The sequence below is a fragment of the Astyanax mexicanus genome, chromosome 17 (assembly GCF_023375975.1).
Source record: "Astyanax mexicanus isolate ESR-SI-001 chromosome 17, AstMex3_surface, whole genome shotgun sequence".
Taxonomy (NCBI): Eukaryota; Metazoa; Chordata; class Actinopteri; order Characiformes; family Acestrorhamphidae; genus Astyanax; species Astyanax mexicanus.
The window spans coordinates 26,379,168-26,393,547 of record NC_064424.1 but is presented as its reverse complement, the minus strand read 5'-3'; the positions used below and the strand labels follow the sequence as shown (position 1 = coordinate 26,393,547).

General features: G+C 39.2%; 1 protein-coding gene across 1 annotated transcript in view; it reads left to right on the top strand.

The window, feature by feature from the left end:
• Positions 1-14,380, top strand: part of LOC111193926 (lipoxygenase homology domain-containing protein 1-like) — a 59,400-nt gene that overhangs the window by 16,518 nt on the left and 28,502 nt on the right. Inside the window, exons 10-20 of the mRNA XM_022676412.2 lie at positions 308-468; positions 624-710; positions 861-996; positions 1,713-1,867; positions 1,990-2,150; positions 6,596-6,672; positions 7,521-7,717; positions 8,708-8,900; positions 12,400-12,560; positions 13,238-13,414; positions 14,053-14,191. Of these exons, the coding sequence (XP_022532133.2) occupies positions 308-468; positions 624-710; positions 861-996; positions 1,713-1,867; positions 1,990-2,150; positions 6,596-6,672; positions 7,521-7,717; positions 8,708-8,900; positions 12,400-12,560; positions 13,238-13,414; positions 14,053-14,191 (1,644 nt within the window). The remainder of the gene's footprint in view (positions 1-307; positions 469-623; positions 711-860; positions 997-1,712; positions 1,868-1,989; positions 2,151-6,595; positions 6,673-7,520; positions 7,718-8,707; positions 8,901-12,399; positions 12,561-13,237; positions 13,415-14,052; positions 14,192-14,380) is intronic.

The following is a 14,380-nucleotide window of genomic DNA, read 5'->3' as shown; positions in this document are numbered from 1 at the left end:
AGACCAAGGAACTCACCATACATGTCTGAGATAAAGTCAAGGAAGTTTAAAGCAGGGTTAGGTCCCTGGAAAAAGTATTCTACAACTGCAAACCTACTAAGACATGACCTTCTTCATGTACAGCCCACTCTGTCCCTTTCTATACAGGTGGTCAGTGTTAGAAGGTAAGCTCCAGATACATTGCAACCCTGACTAGGAAGAAACACATACAAAGATGAATAGGTGGATGGAATAATAAAAGAATAGATGGATTAAGGAATCATTTTAAAGCACTAAAACAAAACCTCTTTCTCTGCACAACCTTTAGAGCTTCCGTGGTCACTGTGGATCTTCACGTCTGATATGAAAGGAGCAGGCACAGACGCCCAGGTGTTCATTCAGGTGTACGGCGAGAAAGGCAAAAGCGACATAATGAAGCTGGAGAGTAAATCCGACAGCTTTGAACAGGGCCAGTGCGACAAATTCTTGGTATTGTAGTTCTCCTGTGTGTGTATACGTGCATATGTGTTTATATATTTTCCACTATTACGAGCCACATCTGTAGTCATCTCAGATGCCAAGGCTGATTTTAGGTTGGTTGATGTTTGTTTTTTCTGTATTTGTTCCTTGGTGGGTGGCTGTAGATTGAGCTGTGCGACATTGGGAAGATACGGAAGTTAAGAATCTGGCATGAGAAAAGAAACCCCTTCTCTGGCTGGCATCTGGGCAGGGTGAGAACATTCCATCCAACTGGCTGCTCACTAATCCATTCATCTGTTCACTTTCTTTATCGATTTACTCACTTGCTTTTACACCTTATGCACCTGTCCATGATCCTTCATTTCTCGTATGTATGAATGTGTGTGTGTGTGTGAGTACAGGTCACACTGATGAAACTGATAAACAGAGAGAAGTATAACTTTACTTGCAATCGTTGGCTGGACATCAATGAGGACGACCAAGAAATCATCAGAGAGCTTCCTGCTACCGGTGTCCATGTGCCTAATCCTCTGCTATGTATGTACTTTAGCTTTATAAGATTCCGAAAAACAAGTAGGACATTAACACTGTTTGCACTAAAGTGCTGTAAAAAAAAGTAATTTCCCCCTATAGAATCCTTTTATTTTTTATTTTTTATTTTCTTTTAATTTTTAAGATTAACAAACACAGTTTAATATCAGACAAAGACAACCTGAGCATTTTTTTAATTATCATTTGATTTATTAAGGGACATTCTCCTTCAGGATTTTCTGGTAGACAGCAGAATTCATGTTTTCACAGCAAGTTACAGCAAGTTGTCGAGGTCCTAAAGCAGCAAAACAGCCACAGACCATCACACTACCAACACCATTCAGTTTGATGTTCTTTTTTTGTACACGGCTTCCAAGAAGTCCAAAAAAGTTTTTTTCTCGTCAGTCCACAGAATCTTTTCCCGGGGAGATGTTCTCTCTACAGTGTTTTTTTCCTTGAACCAATTTCACCCAGTCTCTTTCTTATTAATGAATCATTAACACTGACCTTAACTGAGGCAGGTGTGGCTTAAAGTTTTTTAGATATTGTCCTAGGTTCTTTTGTAACCTCCTGGATGAGTTGTCCATGCCCTTTTGAAGTAATTTCTTTAGGCTAGTTAGGGACAAAGAACTTTTCATGGCACTGTACAGTATATGTGACCTCTTTTCTGCTTTTCTTGTGTTGTTTTGATTATTGATCTTGATGCTGTATCTATTCGTCAGTGGTAAAATATCGAATAACGATCTGCACGGGGACGGTGAATGGCAGCGGTACGGACGCTAGTGTTTACTTAACCATCATCGGGGACCTAGGGGACACAGGAGAGAGGCTCATGTTTTTGTGCAAAAACACCGTCAACAAGTTTGAAAAGGGCAACGTGAGTCATAACCAAGAGTCAATTAGTGAACAGTTTTTTTTCTCTAAGAATGAGTTCTTGCATGGTGCTGAGAAATCAAACCTTTTTTTATTTCAATTTTTGTTGTCTTTTCTTTCTTCCAGGCTGATGAATTTATGGTAGAAGCTGTGTCATTGGGTACAATCAGACGGATTCGGATTGGTCACGATGGGCGAGGTGGAGGCTGCGGTTGGTTCCTGGATAAAGTGTTGATCAGAGAGGAAGGCCAGCCGGAGGCGTCTTCAGTGGAGTTTCCATGTCTCAGGCAAGTCTAGAAGCTGATCATACAAAAACTACTTACAGTGCATGAACGATACAGCATAAAGTTTGTCAACCATTTAGAATTTCGATATTTTTGCATATGCAGTATTTTATGTAAAATGTGCCTACAACTCAAAAACGTAAATAAGGAAGGGGCTCCAAGTGGTCCAGTACGCCTAAGCGCTGCCACAATATTCAGGAGATCGCTGGTTCGAATCCTGTTGCTTGCCATCAGCTACCAGAGCCCTGAGACAGCACAATTGGCCTTGTTCTCTCTGGGTGGGTAGATGGCACTCTCTCCCCTTATCACTCCAAAGGGTGATGTCGATCAGCACAAGGCGTCTCTTAGCTGATGTATCAGAACCGAGTCACTGCGCTTTTCTTCCGAACGCGTGCTGACTACTTGGTAATGTTGCATTATCAGCAGCAGTTTGAAAAGAGGCGGTGACTGACTTCACATGTATCGGAGGAGGCATGTGCTGGGTTATATTTATCTTATATTAATATTTGTTTGATAATCTGAAAATAATCTACACAAAAATACAAAAACAAAAGAACTTCATAAGCAGAAAAATTCACGCAACTTCAGTGCCTTGCAAAAGTATTTGCCCCCCTTGAACTTTTTAACCATTTCCCAAGCTTTAAACATCTCAAGGAGCACTGTGCAAGCGATTATACTGAAATCCCTCTAAACTTTCAGCTCAAACAAAGAAAAGACTGATCAGAGATGCAGCCAAGAGGACCATGATCACTTTGGATGAACTGCAGAGATCTACAGCTGAGGTCGGAGACTCTGTCTATAGGACATAGTCATAGTCATAGTTTCTTTATTTATCTCCCAAACGAGAAATTTTGCTTGGATTGAGGGCATACTGCACTACAACAAAAAACAGACAAACATACAGACAATCATGTGACCAAAAAGAATATCATTACAATACATTAAGGATTTAAAGTGCATTACATTTCATACTTTTACACAACCCCACAGCCCCTATACAACCGTAATACAGTCAGACGTCCTTATTATTTAGAATCTTAATTGACAGTGGTACAAAAGAATGTTTAAACCTATTGTGTTTGCACAAAGGAACCCTGTACCTTCTACCCGAGTTCATGAGCTGGTACTCCTAATGGAGCACATGTGTACTATCGGATACACTATAGCCTACTGCCACAGTTCCTGCAGGCCAAGAGGGGCAGGAATGCCCATAATTTTCCCAGCTGTCTAGCTATTTTATTGTGTCTTAAATTTAACTGTTAAATTGCCAAACCAACTTGTAATACCATATCTTAATACTGATTCAATAACTGCTCTGTAGAATATTAGCATGATGTTCTTACGGACACCAAAAAATCTGAGTCTGCACAGACATACGTCATACGACATACGTTGTACGTTGCACAAATCTGGCTTTTATGGAAGCACCTAGAAAGTCATTTCTCAAAGATATTCATAAAAAGTCTTGTTTAAAGTTTGCCACAAGCCACCTGGGGGACACACCTAACATGTGGAAGAAGGTGCTCTGGTCAGATGAAACCAAAATTGAACAATCCGGCCACAATGCAAAACGTTTTGTTTGGTGTAAAAGTAACGCAGCTCATCACGCTGAACACACCATTCCCACTGTGAAACATGGTGGTGGCAGCATCATGGTTTGGGCCTGCTTTCCTTCAGTAGGGACAGACTTGGGAAGATGGTTAAAACTGATGGGAAGACGGATGGAGTCAAATACAGGACCACTCTGGAGTCTGCAAAAGACCTGAGACTGGAACGGAGATTTATCTCCCAACAAGACAATGATCCAAAACAAAAAGCAAAATACACAATGGAATGGTTCACAAATAAACGTATTCAGGTGTTAGAATGGCCAAATCAAAGTCCAAACCTGAATCCATTCGAGAACCTGTGGAAAGAGCTGAAAACTGCTGTTCACAAACACTCTATTCAACCTCACTGAGCTCCAGCTGTTTTGCAAGAAAGAATGGGCAAAATTTTCAGTCTCTCGATTTGCAAAACTGATAGAGACAAACCCCAAGCGACTTGCAGCTGTAATCACAGCAAAAGGTGGTGCTACAAAGTAGTAACACAAGTGGGCTGAACAATATTACACGCCCCACTTTTTTTGTTTTTTATTTCTAAAAAAAAGTTTAAAATATCCAATAAATTTTGTTCCACTTCACGATTGTGTCCTACTTGTTGTTGATTCTTCACAAAAAAAAAAATACAATTTCATATCTTTATGTTTGAAGCCTGAAATGTGGCAAAAGTTTGAAAAGTTCACTGTATATTTACTACTCTTTAAAAATTACAATAAGTATTGACTGGTATCCATTTTACCACTTAAAGACTGTAGAGCATATAGTATTGAGAAATTACACTTCCACACTGGGGCGCTGTTGAGTGATTTCCTCGTGTCATTACTGTGCTAAAGGTTAACTACACATGTACACGAACTGCTGCTAGATGTGCTATACAAAAGGCAAGTCTACGTAAAAGGTGTGTGCTGGTTGTGGGATAGTGTGACCATCGCGGTTGTGGTGTTGTGTTTCTCCTGCAGTGTGTCAGAGGCATGTATAGATGTATGTGAGGGAGAGAATGTGTCTGTGTGGCGAGAGAGTGGTGTTTAAGTCTTTATGTAGATGAGGAAAGAGTGTCTGGTTTCTAATGGAGACACTAAACTAGTGTGATGGAAACATGAGCTAAACTAAAGGCTACTGCTCAGTTACACAAGCTCACACACAACACACACACACACCACACTTACAAACACATGCATGCAAACCATATGCATAGTTTATATGTAGATAATTAGAGAGATGATTATGTTTCTAGGTCCACTCACAGAACTAAAATGATGCACCAAGAAGTTATTTGTGAGAAAATAATTATCATTTATGTTGATAATTATTACAAGATTAGAGTGAAAAGATTTTTTTTTTCCGAGGAAAACTACAATTTAAAGGATGTCCAACTGCTGGTATGATGATATGGGAAGCCTTCATCTACAAGAGTCAGTCTCTACTAGTAGTGATATGAGGGATCAACAGCTCAGCTATAAATCTAGTGGTGTATATCATTGCCACAGGGGTGGATGTAGAAAAATATTTATAGGGTGACAACAGGGGGGCAGGGATTTTTGAGGGGTGGCAACATAGGGCAGACTTATATATACCGCAAATGTATATATATATATATATATATATATATATATATATATATATATATATATATATATGTATGGGCACGGGCTAGCATTTAGAAAATCATACAGAAAAACAATGTCTTGCATTTGAGGTTTGATGTATTAGGTATATTTGACCATGCAAGTATGGCGAAAGAGAGAGTGTGTCTTTGTGTGTGTGAGATGCAGAAGAAAGGAGGTTTGCTGTGTATATATGTGTGTGTGTGTGAGGTGAAGAGAGCTTGTGGTCTCTGTGTGAAAGTGTGTGTGTATGTTCAGCCCGAGTGCTAGTTTTAGCCTGTTAGCTTGTTAGCTCTCTAGCCTGTTGTTGTTTTGCCGTGTTTGCAGCCAACAGCAACCACTATAAGTTTAAGCAATAAAGCGATGACTGTAAACAATTTTTTCATCCATTCTTTCTACGCAACCAGTCGGACATTACAATATCTTTTTACTAAGGAAAATGACAAAAACAGTAACGCACAGTTACTTGGATATTTAACTTTTATCTGATGATTGGATTGGAAATGGTAATACTTTAGATTACTTGTTACTAGAAAAATGGACGGATTAGAGTAACGCGTTACTAAGTAACTGATGTCTCTAAACCTAGCAAACAATACATGTTATAGTTTGCAAAATAAGATTTTTATAAGCTCAAAATCAGCATCGCAACTATACTAGCACAGGGCTTTCATTATAATTTATTTTATTATAATTTACTGCAGTTAATGCAGGAGATTCACTCTCGTAATTGTCAAATTGGCTATAATAACTTTTATATTATTTTAATTCTGGGGTGGCAAGGCCTTATTTTAGGGTGGCAGCTGCCACCATATGCCCGGTAGATCCGCCCATGCATGGCCAGGATTCCAGCTGATACTTTTCTGCAGGATAATGCTCACCCACCCACAGAAAGGGTTTCCCAGGAATGTCTCTGCCAGATTTTTCTTAGTAAATAGATCTACAGTATTGTGCACATATTTTAGGCACCTGAGGGAATTTCAGTAGAGGATAAGTGTCTTATCTGTGAAGTGAGCATGGATGCCATATGGAATCTGTTTGCCTCTATGCTTAATCACAGCTTATCCTCTATCCAGGCTTCTAACAGGGTAATAGACTCCATTCAATTGTATACATTCGCTTATATACATCATTTGTTACATAAAACATTTATACGTATAAAATATAATTCCATTCCAACAACTGGGCCATTTCAAAATTTAAGCACAAAACTCAATTGTCGTGTCTTTCTTTCTCTCTGCAGGTGGTTGGACCGGAATGAAGATGATGGTCAGATTGTGAGAGAACTGGTGCCCAGTGCAGATGGCCAACGCTTGTTCAGTAAGCACACACACACACACACACTCACACATAGAAAGTAATGGAACACCTACACATTACATTTCTAGCATCTGTTGGCATTAGTATGAATGTGGACCCCCTTTGAAGGTCTAAAAGCAGTGAAGTTCTGCAATTACAGAGCCTTATGCTAAACTCAGACTACACAGCGTTTTTGTCTCTCACAATGTTTACTCTGTGAGATTAAGCAGTCATCTTTGTTTCCTGTCTTACTTCAGTAACTCTTACATGGGGACAAGTTAGTCACTGACCAATCATCATCCACATCCCTGCATGAGTTGCAGTAGCTGTAGATAATTGCAGAGCAAAAGGAGGAGCAAAGAATCATGGCAATCATGGCTATTGGCCAGCGTCAGGGAGCACGTTGTGGAGCATGTCAAACTACGTGATAAAATACAAAAAAATCGATCATTCTAGTCTTTTTATTGGTCGGTCGCACAAACTCGCTCACGTCAAATGTCATACTACACAGACAAAATTTGGTCTTTTCATCATGACTTTTCTGCGCTTTGCTCTTCAGCACTCAGAGACCCCTTTCTGTAATCTTACATGTTCAGACACTTCATAGCTGAGGGAATAATACCATCCACATCTAATATGTAATATAAGTAAATAAAGTGCCATCCTATTCCAGCACCATAATGTAGTTCAGAAAACTCTTTAGAACCACTCATTCTTTCATTGAAGTATTTTAGAGCATTCTGCAATTCTATGTGCTTGGTGTATTAATGGCTAAAATCTATGGTAATGTGTTCCTGTGAGGAGTGCTGAGGGTGATTAAAATTGAATGTGTGTCCATGTTTGTGTGTGTGTGTGTGTGTGTGTTGTAGATGTTAGTTATCACATCGCGATAAAGACAGGCAGCATTAACGGAGCAAGCTCAGATTCAAAGGTGTTTGTGAAGCTGTACGGGGAGAAAGGTGACACCGAGAAGATACTGGTGGTGGTCTCTGATAACGACCTGGGAAACTATTTTGAAACTGGACAGACTGACATCTTCACCGTGGAAACATATGACATTGGCAAGGTGAGTTTTACCCAATGAAAGGATTTTGTTAAAAGCAGCATTATGTAACATATTTACTATGAAATATCTTCATCAGCTCTTCTTTAGAATCATGATGATTCTTCACTTTATTAAGGAAATGGGGTGGAAAGCTGGTAAAGCACTATGGAACTTTGGTGGAGCTGCACAAAGTGTGTGTAACCAGAGTCATATTTGTGTACAATCCTGTAGTATTACTTTACTGCCTCAGTCCACATGTTTCTTTCACTTAAGATTCTGCTTCAGTATCTCTCAGCCTGACAACATCTGTATGTGAAAAGCTTGTTATTCAACTTTATTCAATTTTATACTGTAGGAAGAGACCATGCCAATTCTTTCAAATGCTCATTTAGAGGATATAGAGTTGGACACTTCATTTGCTTTCACAGTTCAGAGAAATACTGGTTGGCTACAACATTAAATCCACCTTCCAATAATAATAATATTGTGCAGGTTCCACTCAACTAAACAGTTTAGACCCATTAAAACCTGGACTCCACAAGACTCTTAAATGTATTAGCAGCAGATCTTTTAGGTTCTGTAACCTGCCATTGGTTCAATGGTTGCTCCAAAGGTGTTTTGTGATATCTGGCAGCAAGACATTCAGAGTGGGCTATACATATTAAAGCTGATGTCAGTAAGTTTTGGACTTAGGGCCCTCTGTTGAGACTGTGTATTTGCACCGAGCGTGCGAAAGAATCATTTTAAAGTGGGCGGGTGTGATGCGGTCTCCTTTCAGAGCGGATGAATCTGATCCCAGGTTATGTTCAGTCAGAGAGAGAGTGCGGTCAGTCAGAAACTACTGAGGGCCTTCAGAGGATGTAAGAGAGTTGTTATATACGGTTGTCAGTTTTGTCAGTGTAAAAACTGTATAATGTATCCTACTTTAAAATATTTGGTGGTTTTAATGCTATTGCTAGTTGGTATAGATATTAAATTTGATTTTCATCTCCTTGTGGGTGGCTCTTGCAGATAAACCGCCTGCTGATTGGCCACACCAACGAGGGCTTGCGTGCTGGTTGGTTCCTGGACAGTGTGCTGATTTGGGTGCCGGTGCACGGGGTGCAGTACATGTTTCCCAGCCACCGCTGGCTCTGCAAAGACGAAGCTGATGGCAAAGTGGAGGTCGAGATTTACCCTAGCGAGACACTCAATATCGAGAAATGTAAGAACGCGCACCCACACACTTACACACCCACACACTTACACACCACACACATGGGTGGACACATGTCCTCATGCTCACAAACTGAAACGTAAGAGCAGTCGCACATGTATACACGCACTTAGACCAACACACGTCTACAGACTCATTCTCGCATGCAGAACTTTACCCCAGCGAGACACTCGAGACCCAGGAGTGTAGGAAGCACACACACTCGTCCATTTGCACATTTTCACAAAGAAATCGATCCTGATGCTGGGCAATGTGGTTTCGCTGACACAGCTAATTACAAGAGTAGGTCCTCTTTAAACTTAACCAGTCATATATAATTAACAAGTAAAATCAGAGCCAATCCTTTCCTTTGATTCCCAATAACCCCCAACCATAGCTATCATCCTTTTCCCTTAAACCACCCCACCAATCATCCCTACACCTCCTAATACCCCACATACTCTCAAAAGTTTGGGATCACCTTTTTCAAGGTCACTTCCACTCTATTCAAATATTCTATTTTACCACACTGCCTTCACCATGATTGATGGATGGCCACACTGAAAAAAATGATGTGTAAAATTTACTAAAGTTCTGCATTTGCTTTTTTAATACATTAAATACAGTAAATAAGTGAATTGAACTTCAGTCAATTCTTTCTTTTAGTAAACTTTACTTAATTTATTTTTGCTGAATCAATCCTTTCTTTTGGGAACCTTTACTTAATGTCTGCATACAATATTACCTAATTACCATTACTTAATTTGTACAATATTACTGAAATTTAAATATTTTTAGTTAAAACACACATTCAAATATTTACCTAAGCTCAAAGATTTATTTTGTAAACAGACCAAGTCTCACTGTCTCAACTCATGGATGGCATGTAATACATCCTTTTTAGTAAAAGGATGTATTACATGCCATCCATGTGTTGAGACAGTGTAATATGTGTGTTTTAGCTAAAAGTATTTGTTATAATATATTATATATAATAAATTATTTGAGTAATATTGTATAAATGAAGTAATTGTAATTAGGTAATATTGTATGCAGAAATTAAGTAAAGTTTACAAAAAGAAAGAATTGACTGAAGTTCAGTTCACTTATTTACTCTGTGTAACATTTAAGTCTTGAAACCGAGTTGAAGTTACTTAAACTTATCTGAAATTAAATTTTCTTAAAAAAAAAGCAGAAAGTGCAGAAAGTTGCAAAACCTTTTTAAAGTAAATTTTACTCATCATTTTTGTTGTGTATAAGCATTGATCTTGCATCTTTTCATTGTTCCTGTGCCTCACAAACGTTTTAGTTTGATCAAAAGGCATTAAACTTGTACTCATCAACACCTGGCCAGTGTGAGGTTATGCTTTTTCTTGGCAATTTTAACATAAAGTCTAGCATACTGCCAATGAAATAGATTTGTGAACCACCGGAAACTGTCTAAAACATTTTCCTCCTTCTAGCCCTTGAGTAGGGTGTCTCCCTGTCACTCTAATAAAGAAACTAACCCCTAAAATAAGGTTGTTTCTTTCCTGGAAACAAGCAAACAAGTGATGATTCTTTATGTTCCCTTATCATTATACATTTTTCTAACAATTAAGTGTTGTTAATTAGCCTAATAACATTCTTACCTTGGATTGGCAGCCATACCAGGAGACTAAGGCAGATGACTAAGAATTGGTGATAATAGGACTATATGCAAAATAGGCTTTTTCCTTGTTTAAAAATCATTTGATACATTTGAATTAATTGTTTATTTGACTAAATTGTTTGTAAATAGCATGAAAATGGAAAAAAAGGAAAATTTTGAGCAGTATTGTATATCCCACCCTCAATTATCTTTTCTCCCCCTCCAACCATCCCCACTTCTAAATGCTTCCCCCACCACCCTCAGCCTTCATCTCTTTCCCTTTAGACCACCCCAACATCTCATCCATCCCTCCCTCTTAGACCACCCCCACATCACATCCGTCCCCCCTCCCACTACCCTGCCTTCATCCCTATCCATTTTACTTCCCTCACCTATTATCCACCCTCCCTGAACCTACCCTCATCTACCATCCCTTCCCCTCAATTGCCCCTTGACTTCACACCAGTTATTATCCAGCCCTGTCCCACTACTCCACCAATCATACTCTCCTCCACCCACCACCCTAAATTATCCTCCCTCCTGCGCTTACCCTCAGTTATCACCTGCACCAACAACCTCACCATCATCCCATTATCATTTAGGTCCATTTTAGCTGCTTCCTAATTAAAAAAATCACCTTAAACTTTGTGAGTTTAGCACCCCTTGTTGGACTAGCATGATTACACGGGTAAGAAAGATAGCGATAGCATGTGAGAGAGAAAGAAAACCTCTCTTATACAACTAAGAGGAATCACGCTTCTTCTACAGCTTCTTAGACTCACGTGTAATCCCCCAATCCAGTCAGACCATCCTGCTCCTGAGGTGTCCCAAACTGTCATAGTGATCTGATCCTCCCAGCAGCGGAAGCTATCTGTCTAATCATCATCCACCAGAAACGTCATCTGTTGGAAGCAGCTAATAGGTTTAAATATTCAGAGAAAGCTCAGCATCCGGATGCAGTAGTTGGACTGAAAGAGGCTGGATTAAGTGCATTGAGCCTCGATCCAACTGTGATCTAATCGCTGTGATCAGATCACAGAGTAGGGCTGTTCATTTGATCTGGATTGAAGGCCACAATTTTAAGTGAAACTTCAGACTTGAAGGTTTTAATGAATGAGTCTTTGGTTGTGGTGTTTTTTTCCCAGTCCTGATGGTTCACAAACATATTAGATTCTTAATGCATATCTGAATTGAATCAACAGGTAGATAAAAACGTTTAATGTAAACCAAGAGCAGAAAACAAAATCTGTGTTAATATGTAAGCAATACCCTGGGCAACAGGTAGGCATGTGAGTAAAATTAACATTGTCATCTTATTCTTTAAACTACAGACAACAATTCTCCCAAATTTTAAATACAAATATCATCATTATAGAGCATTTATTTGCAGAAAATGAGACATGGCTGAAATAACAAAAAATATGCAGAGTAAAAAGTTTATATTCATAAAGTTTTAAGAGTCCAGAAATCAATACTTGGTGGAATAACCCTGGTTTTTAATCACAGTTTTCATGCATTTTGGCATGTCCACCTCCACCAGTCTTACACACTGCTATTGAATAACTTAATGCCACTCCTGGTGCAAAAATTCAAGCAGTTCAGTTTGGTTTAATGGCTTGTAATAATCTCTTGGTTATATTCCAGAGGTTTTTAATTTGGCACAATCAAAAAAACTCATCATTTTTAGTGGTCTCTTATGTTTTCTTCCTGAAGCTGTATGTGGGGCCAATGTGGAATCCATGGACAAAACTTTTTATGGTTCCCAGTTAAGTTGCCCATACAGGCCCCACACGGGCAAATTATGTAGGACCTTTCCAAAACAGAAGAGCTATGCTAATGAAAGTCTTCAGTGTGTTGGTTTGTTTTGTGTGATTGCAGTGATTAACTACGAGGTGACAGTCGTGACGGGTGACGTGTTTGCGGCAGGCACCAACGCCAACGTGTTCCTTCAGGTCTACGGTGAAGAGGGTAAGACTGAGGTCATTCAGCTCAAGAGCCGCTCCAACAACTTTGAGAGAGGAACTACTGAGATATTTAAGGTGTGTGCTTTCATATCTTCAGCATTTGCAGCCTGAAATTTGCTTCATCAGTTCTGCAGTGAAATCAGCACAAAGTAGCTATCATGCAATAGACTATATTTAATAGAATCTTTACTACAGCTCTGGAAAAAATGAAGAGACCTGGTGCAAAAATTCAAGCAGTTCAGCTTGGATTGATGGCTGGTGATCATCCATCTTCCTCTTGATTATATTCCAGAGGTTTTCAATTTGGTAATATCAAGAAAAAACATCATCATTAAGTGGTCTCCTTTTTTCAGAGCTGTATATGTCCAAAATGTTTGTGGACACTCTCTGTAATGAATGCTTTTAGCTACATTAAGATGCACCCATTGCCAACGCATATGTGTAAATGCACACCATAGCTTGTATAGTCTCTGTAGAGATGTATTGCTTAGAAAATAGGACTTTCTGGAACAGATTAACTTGAACCTTTTGGCACCATGCCTAATAGTCCCCCTCTATTAACCCGTGTAACTTATCTGTGTATAGTATAGCTAAATGCATTCATTAGAAGGAGCGCCACATACGCTACTTTGTACTATCAAAAATCCTTTGACTTTATGATATCTTGATGCCTGTTGCTTTACTATACTATGAAATAAAATACATATGTTTTAATTAAAATATTTAAATAATTCTCCAATTACTTGTGTCAGATTGAGGCTCTGGATGTGGGTCTGGTCTATAAGATCCGTATCGGCCATGATGGATCAGGCGTGTGCCCCGGCTGGTTCCTGGAGTCTGTAGAGGTGAAACGGCTTGTCTGGGCATGGGTGAAACCTGAGAAAAAAGAGGAGGAAAAGAAAGACAAGAAAAAGAAAAAGAAGAAGAAGGTCAATTCATCTACCTAACATCCACCATCTCTGCATCTAAAGACCTATCCACTTATCTGTCTGTTCATTGATCTATTCTTCTATGTCCATCTATCCATCTATTCACATACATCCAATTATTCGTACATCTTAACTTAATGTTCTTACATTCATCCATCCACCCAACCATCTGGCCGTTATACATCAATCTGTTCATCCGTTTTACAAATGTAAAATGATTATGGCTGGATGGTCGATAGATTGATGGATGGATGACTGTCTATTTACCTATTAATTCATTGATCAAATTGTCTGACCAAATGCGTGGTTTGTTGGGGCACATTTTGGTGCTTTTAGGTTTGTGCCTGTGTGAAAACAAACCAACTGAGGGAGAAAACGCTCCACGTAAACAAACTTATCAAATGATCTGGACCATAGAAACGAACTACAGGTGTTAAAACGCCTACAGTTTTTAGGCTTATTGGGTTTTCTACCCTAACAGTCATCTATCTGTCCATGCTCTCAACCATTTCCAAATCAAATATTTGTTCTTCCAACCATCCAACCCGTCTCCGATCTATTCATCCATTAAACCTTTTAACTTTACTTAATTTTATTAATTCATAAATCCTTTATTCCTTTCTTTCTTCTCTATGCAGGAGGAAGAGGATGATCCTGGAGAGCTGAAGGAGGTGGTAAAAACGTATAATTTTCCCTGTAGCCGCTGGCTCGCCCGGGACGAGGAGGATGGGGAGATTTTAGTGGAGTTGAAGGCTGAAGATTATGAAGACCTGGAGGGTAGGAAACCTCAGGGACAGACAGACAATTGTCAAATACTGGGGAGGTCTCCCAGACAGGGATTAAGCCTAGTATTGAAATTAATAAGGTTTTGAATTGAGTTTTCTATAGAAAGCAAAATGTAGTTTTCAATCTCTGTCCGGGAAACTGACCCATTAACTGACCCACCCTTAGAAGTGATGATGACGT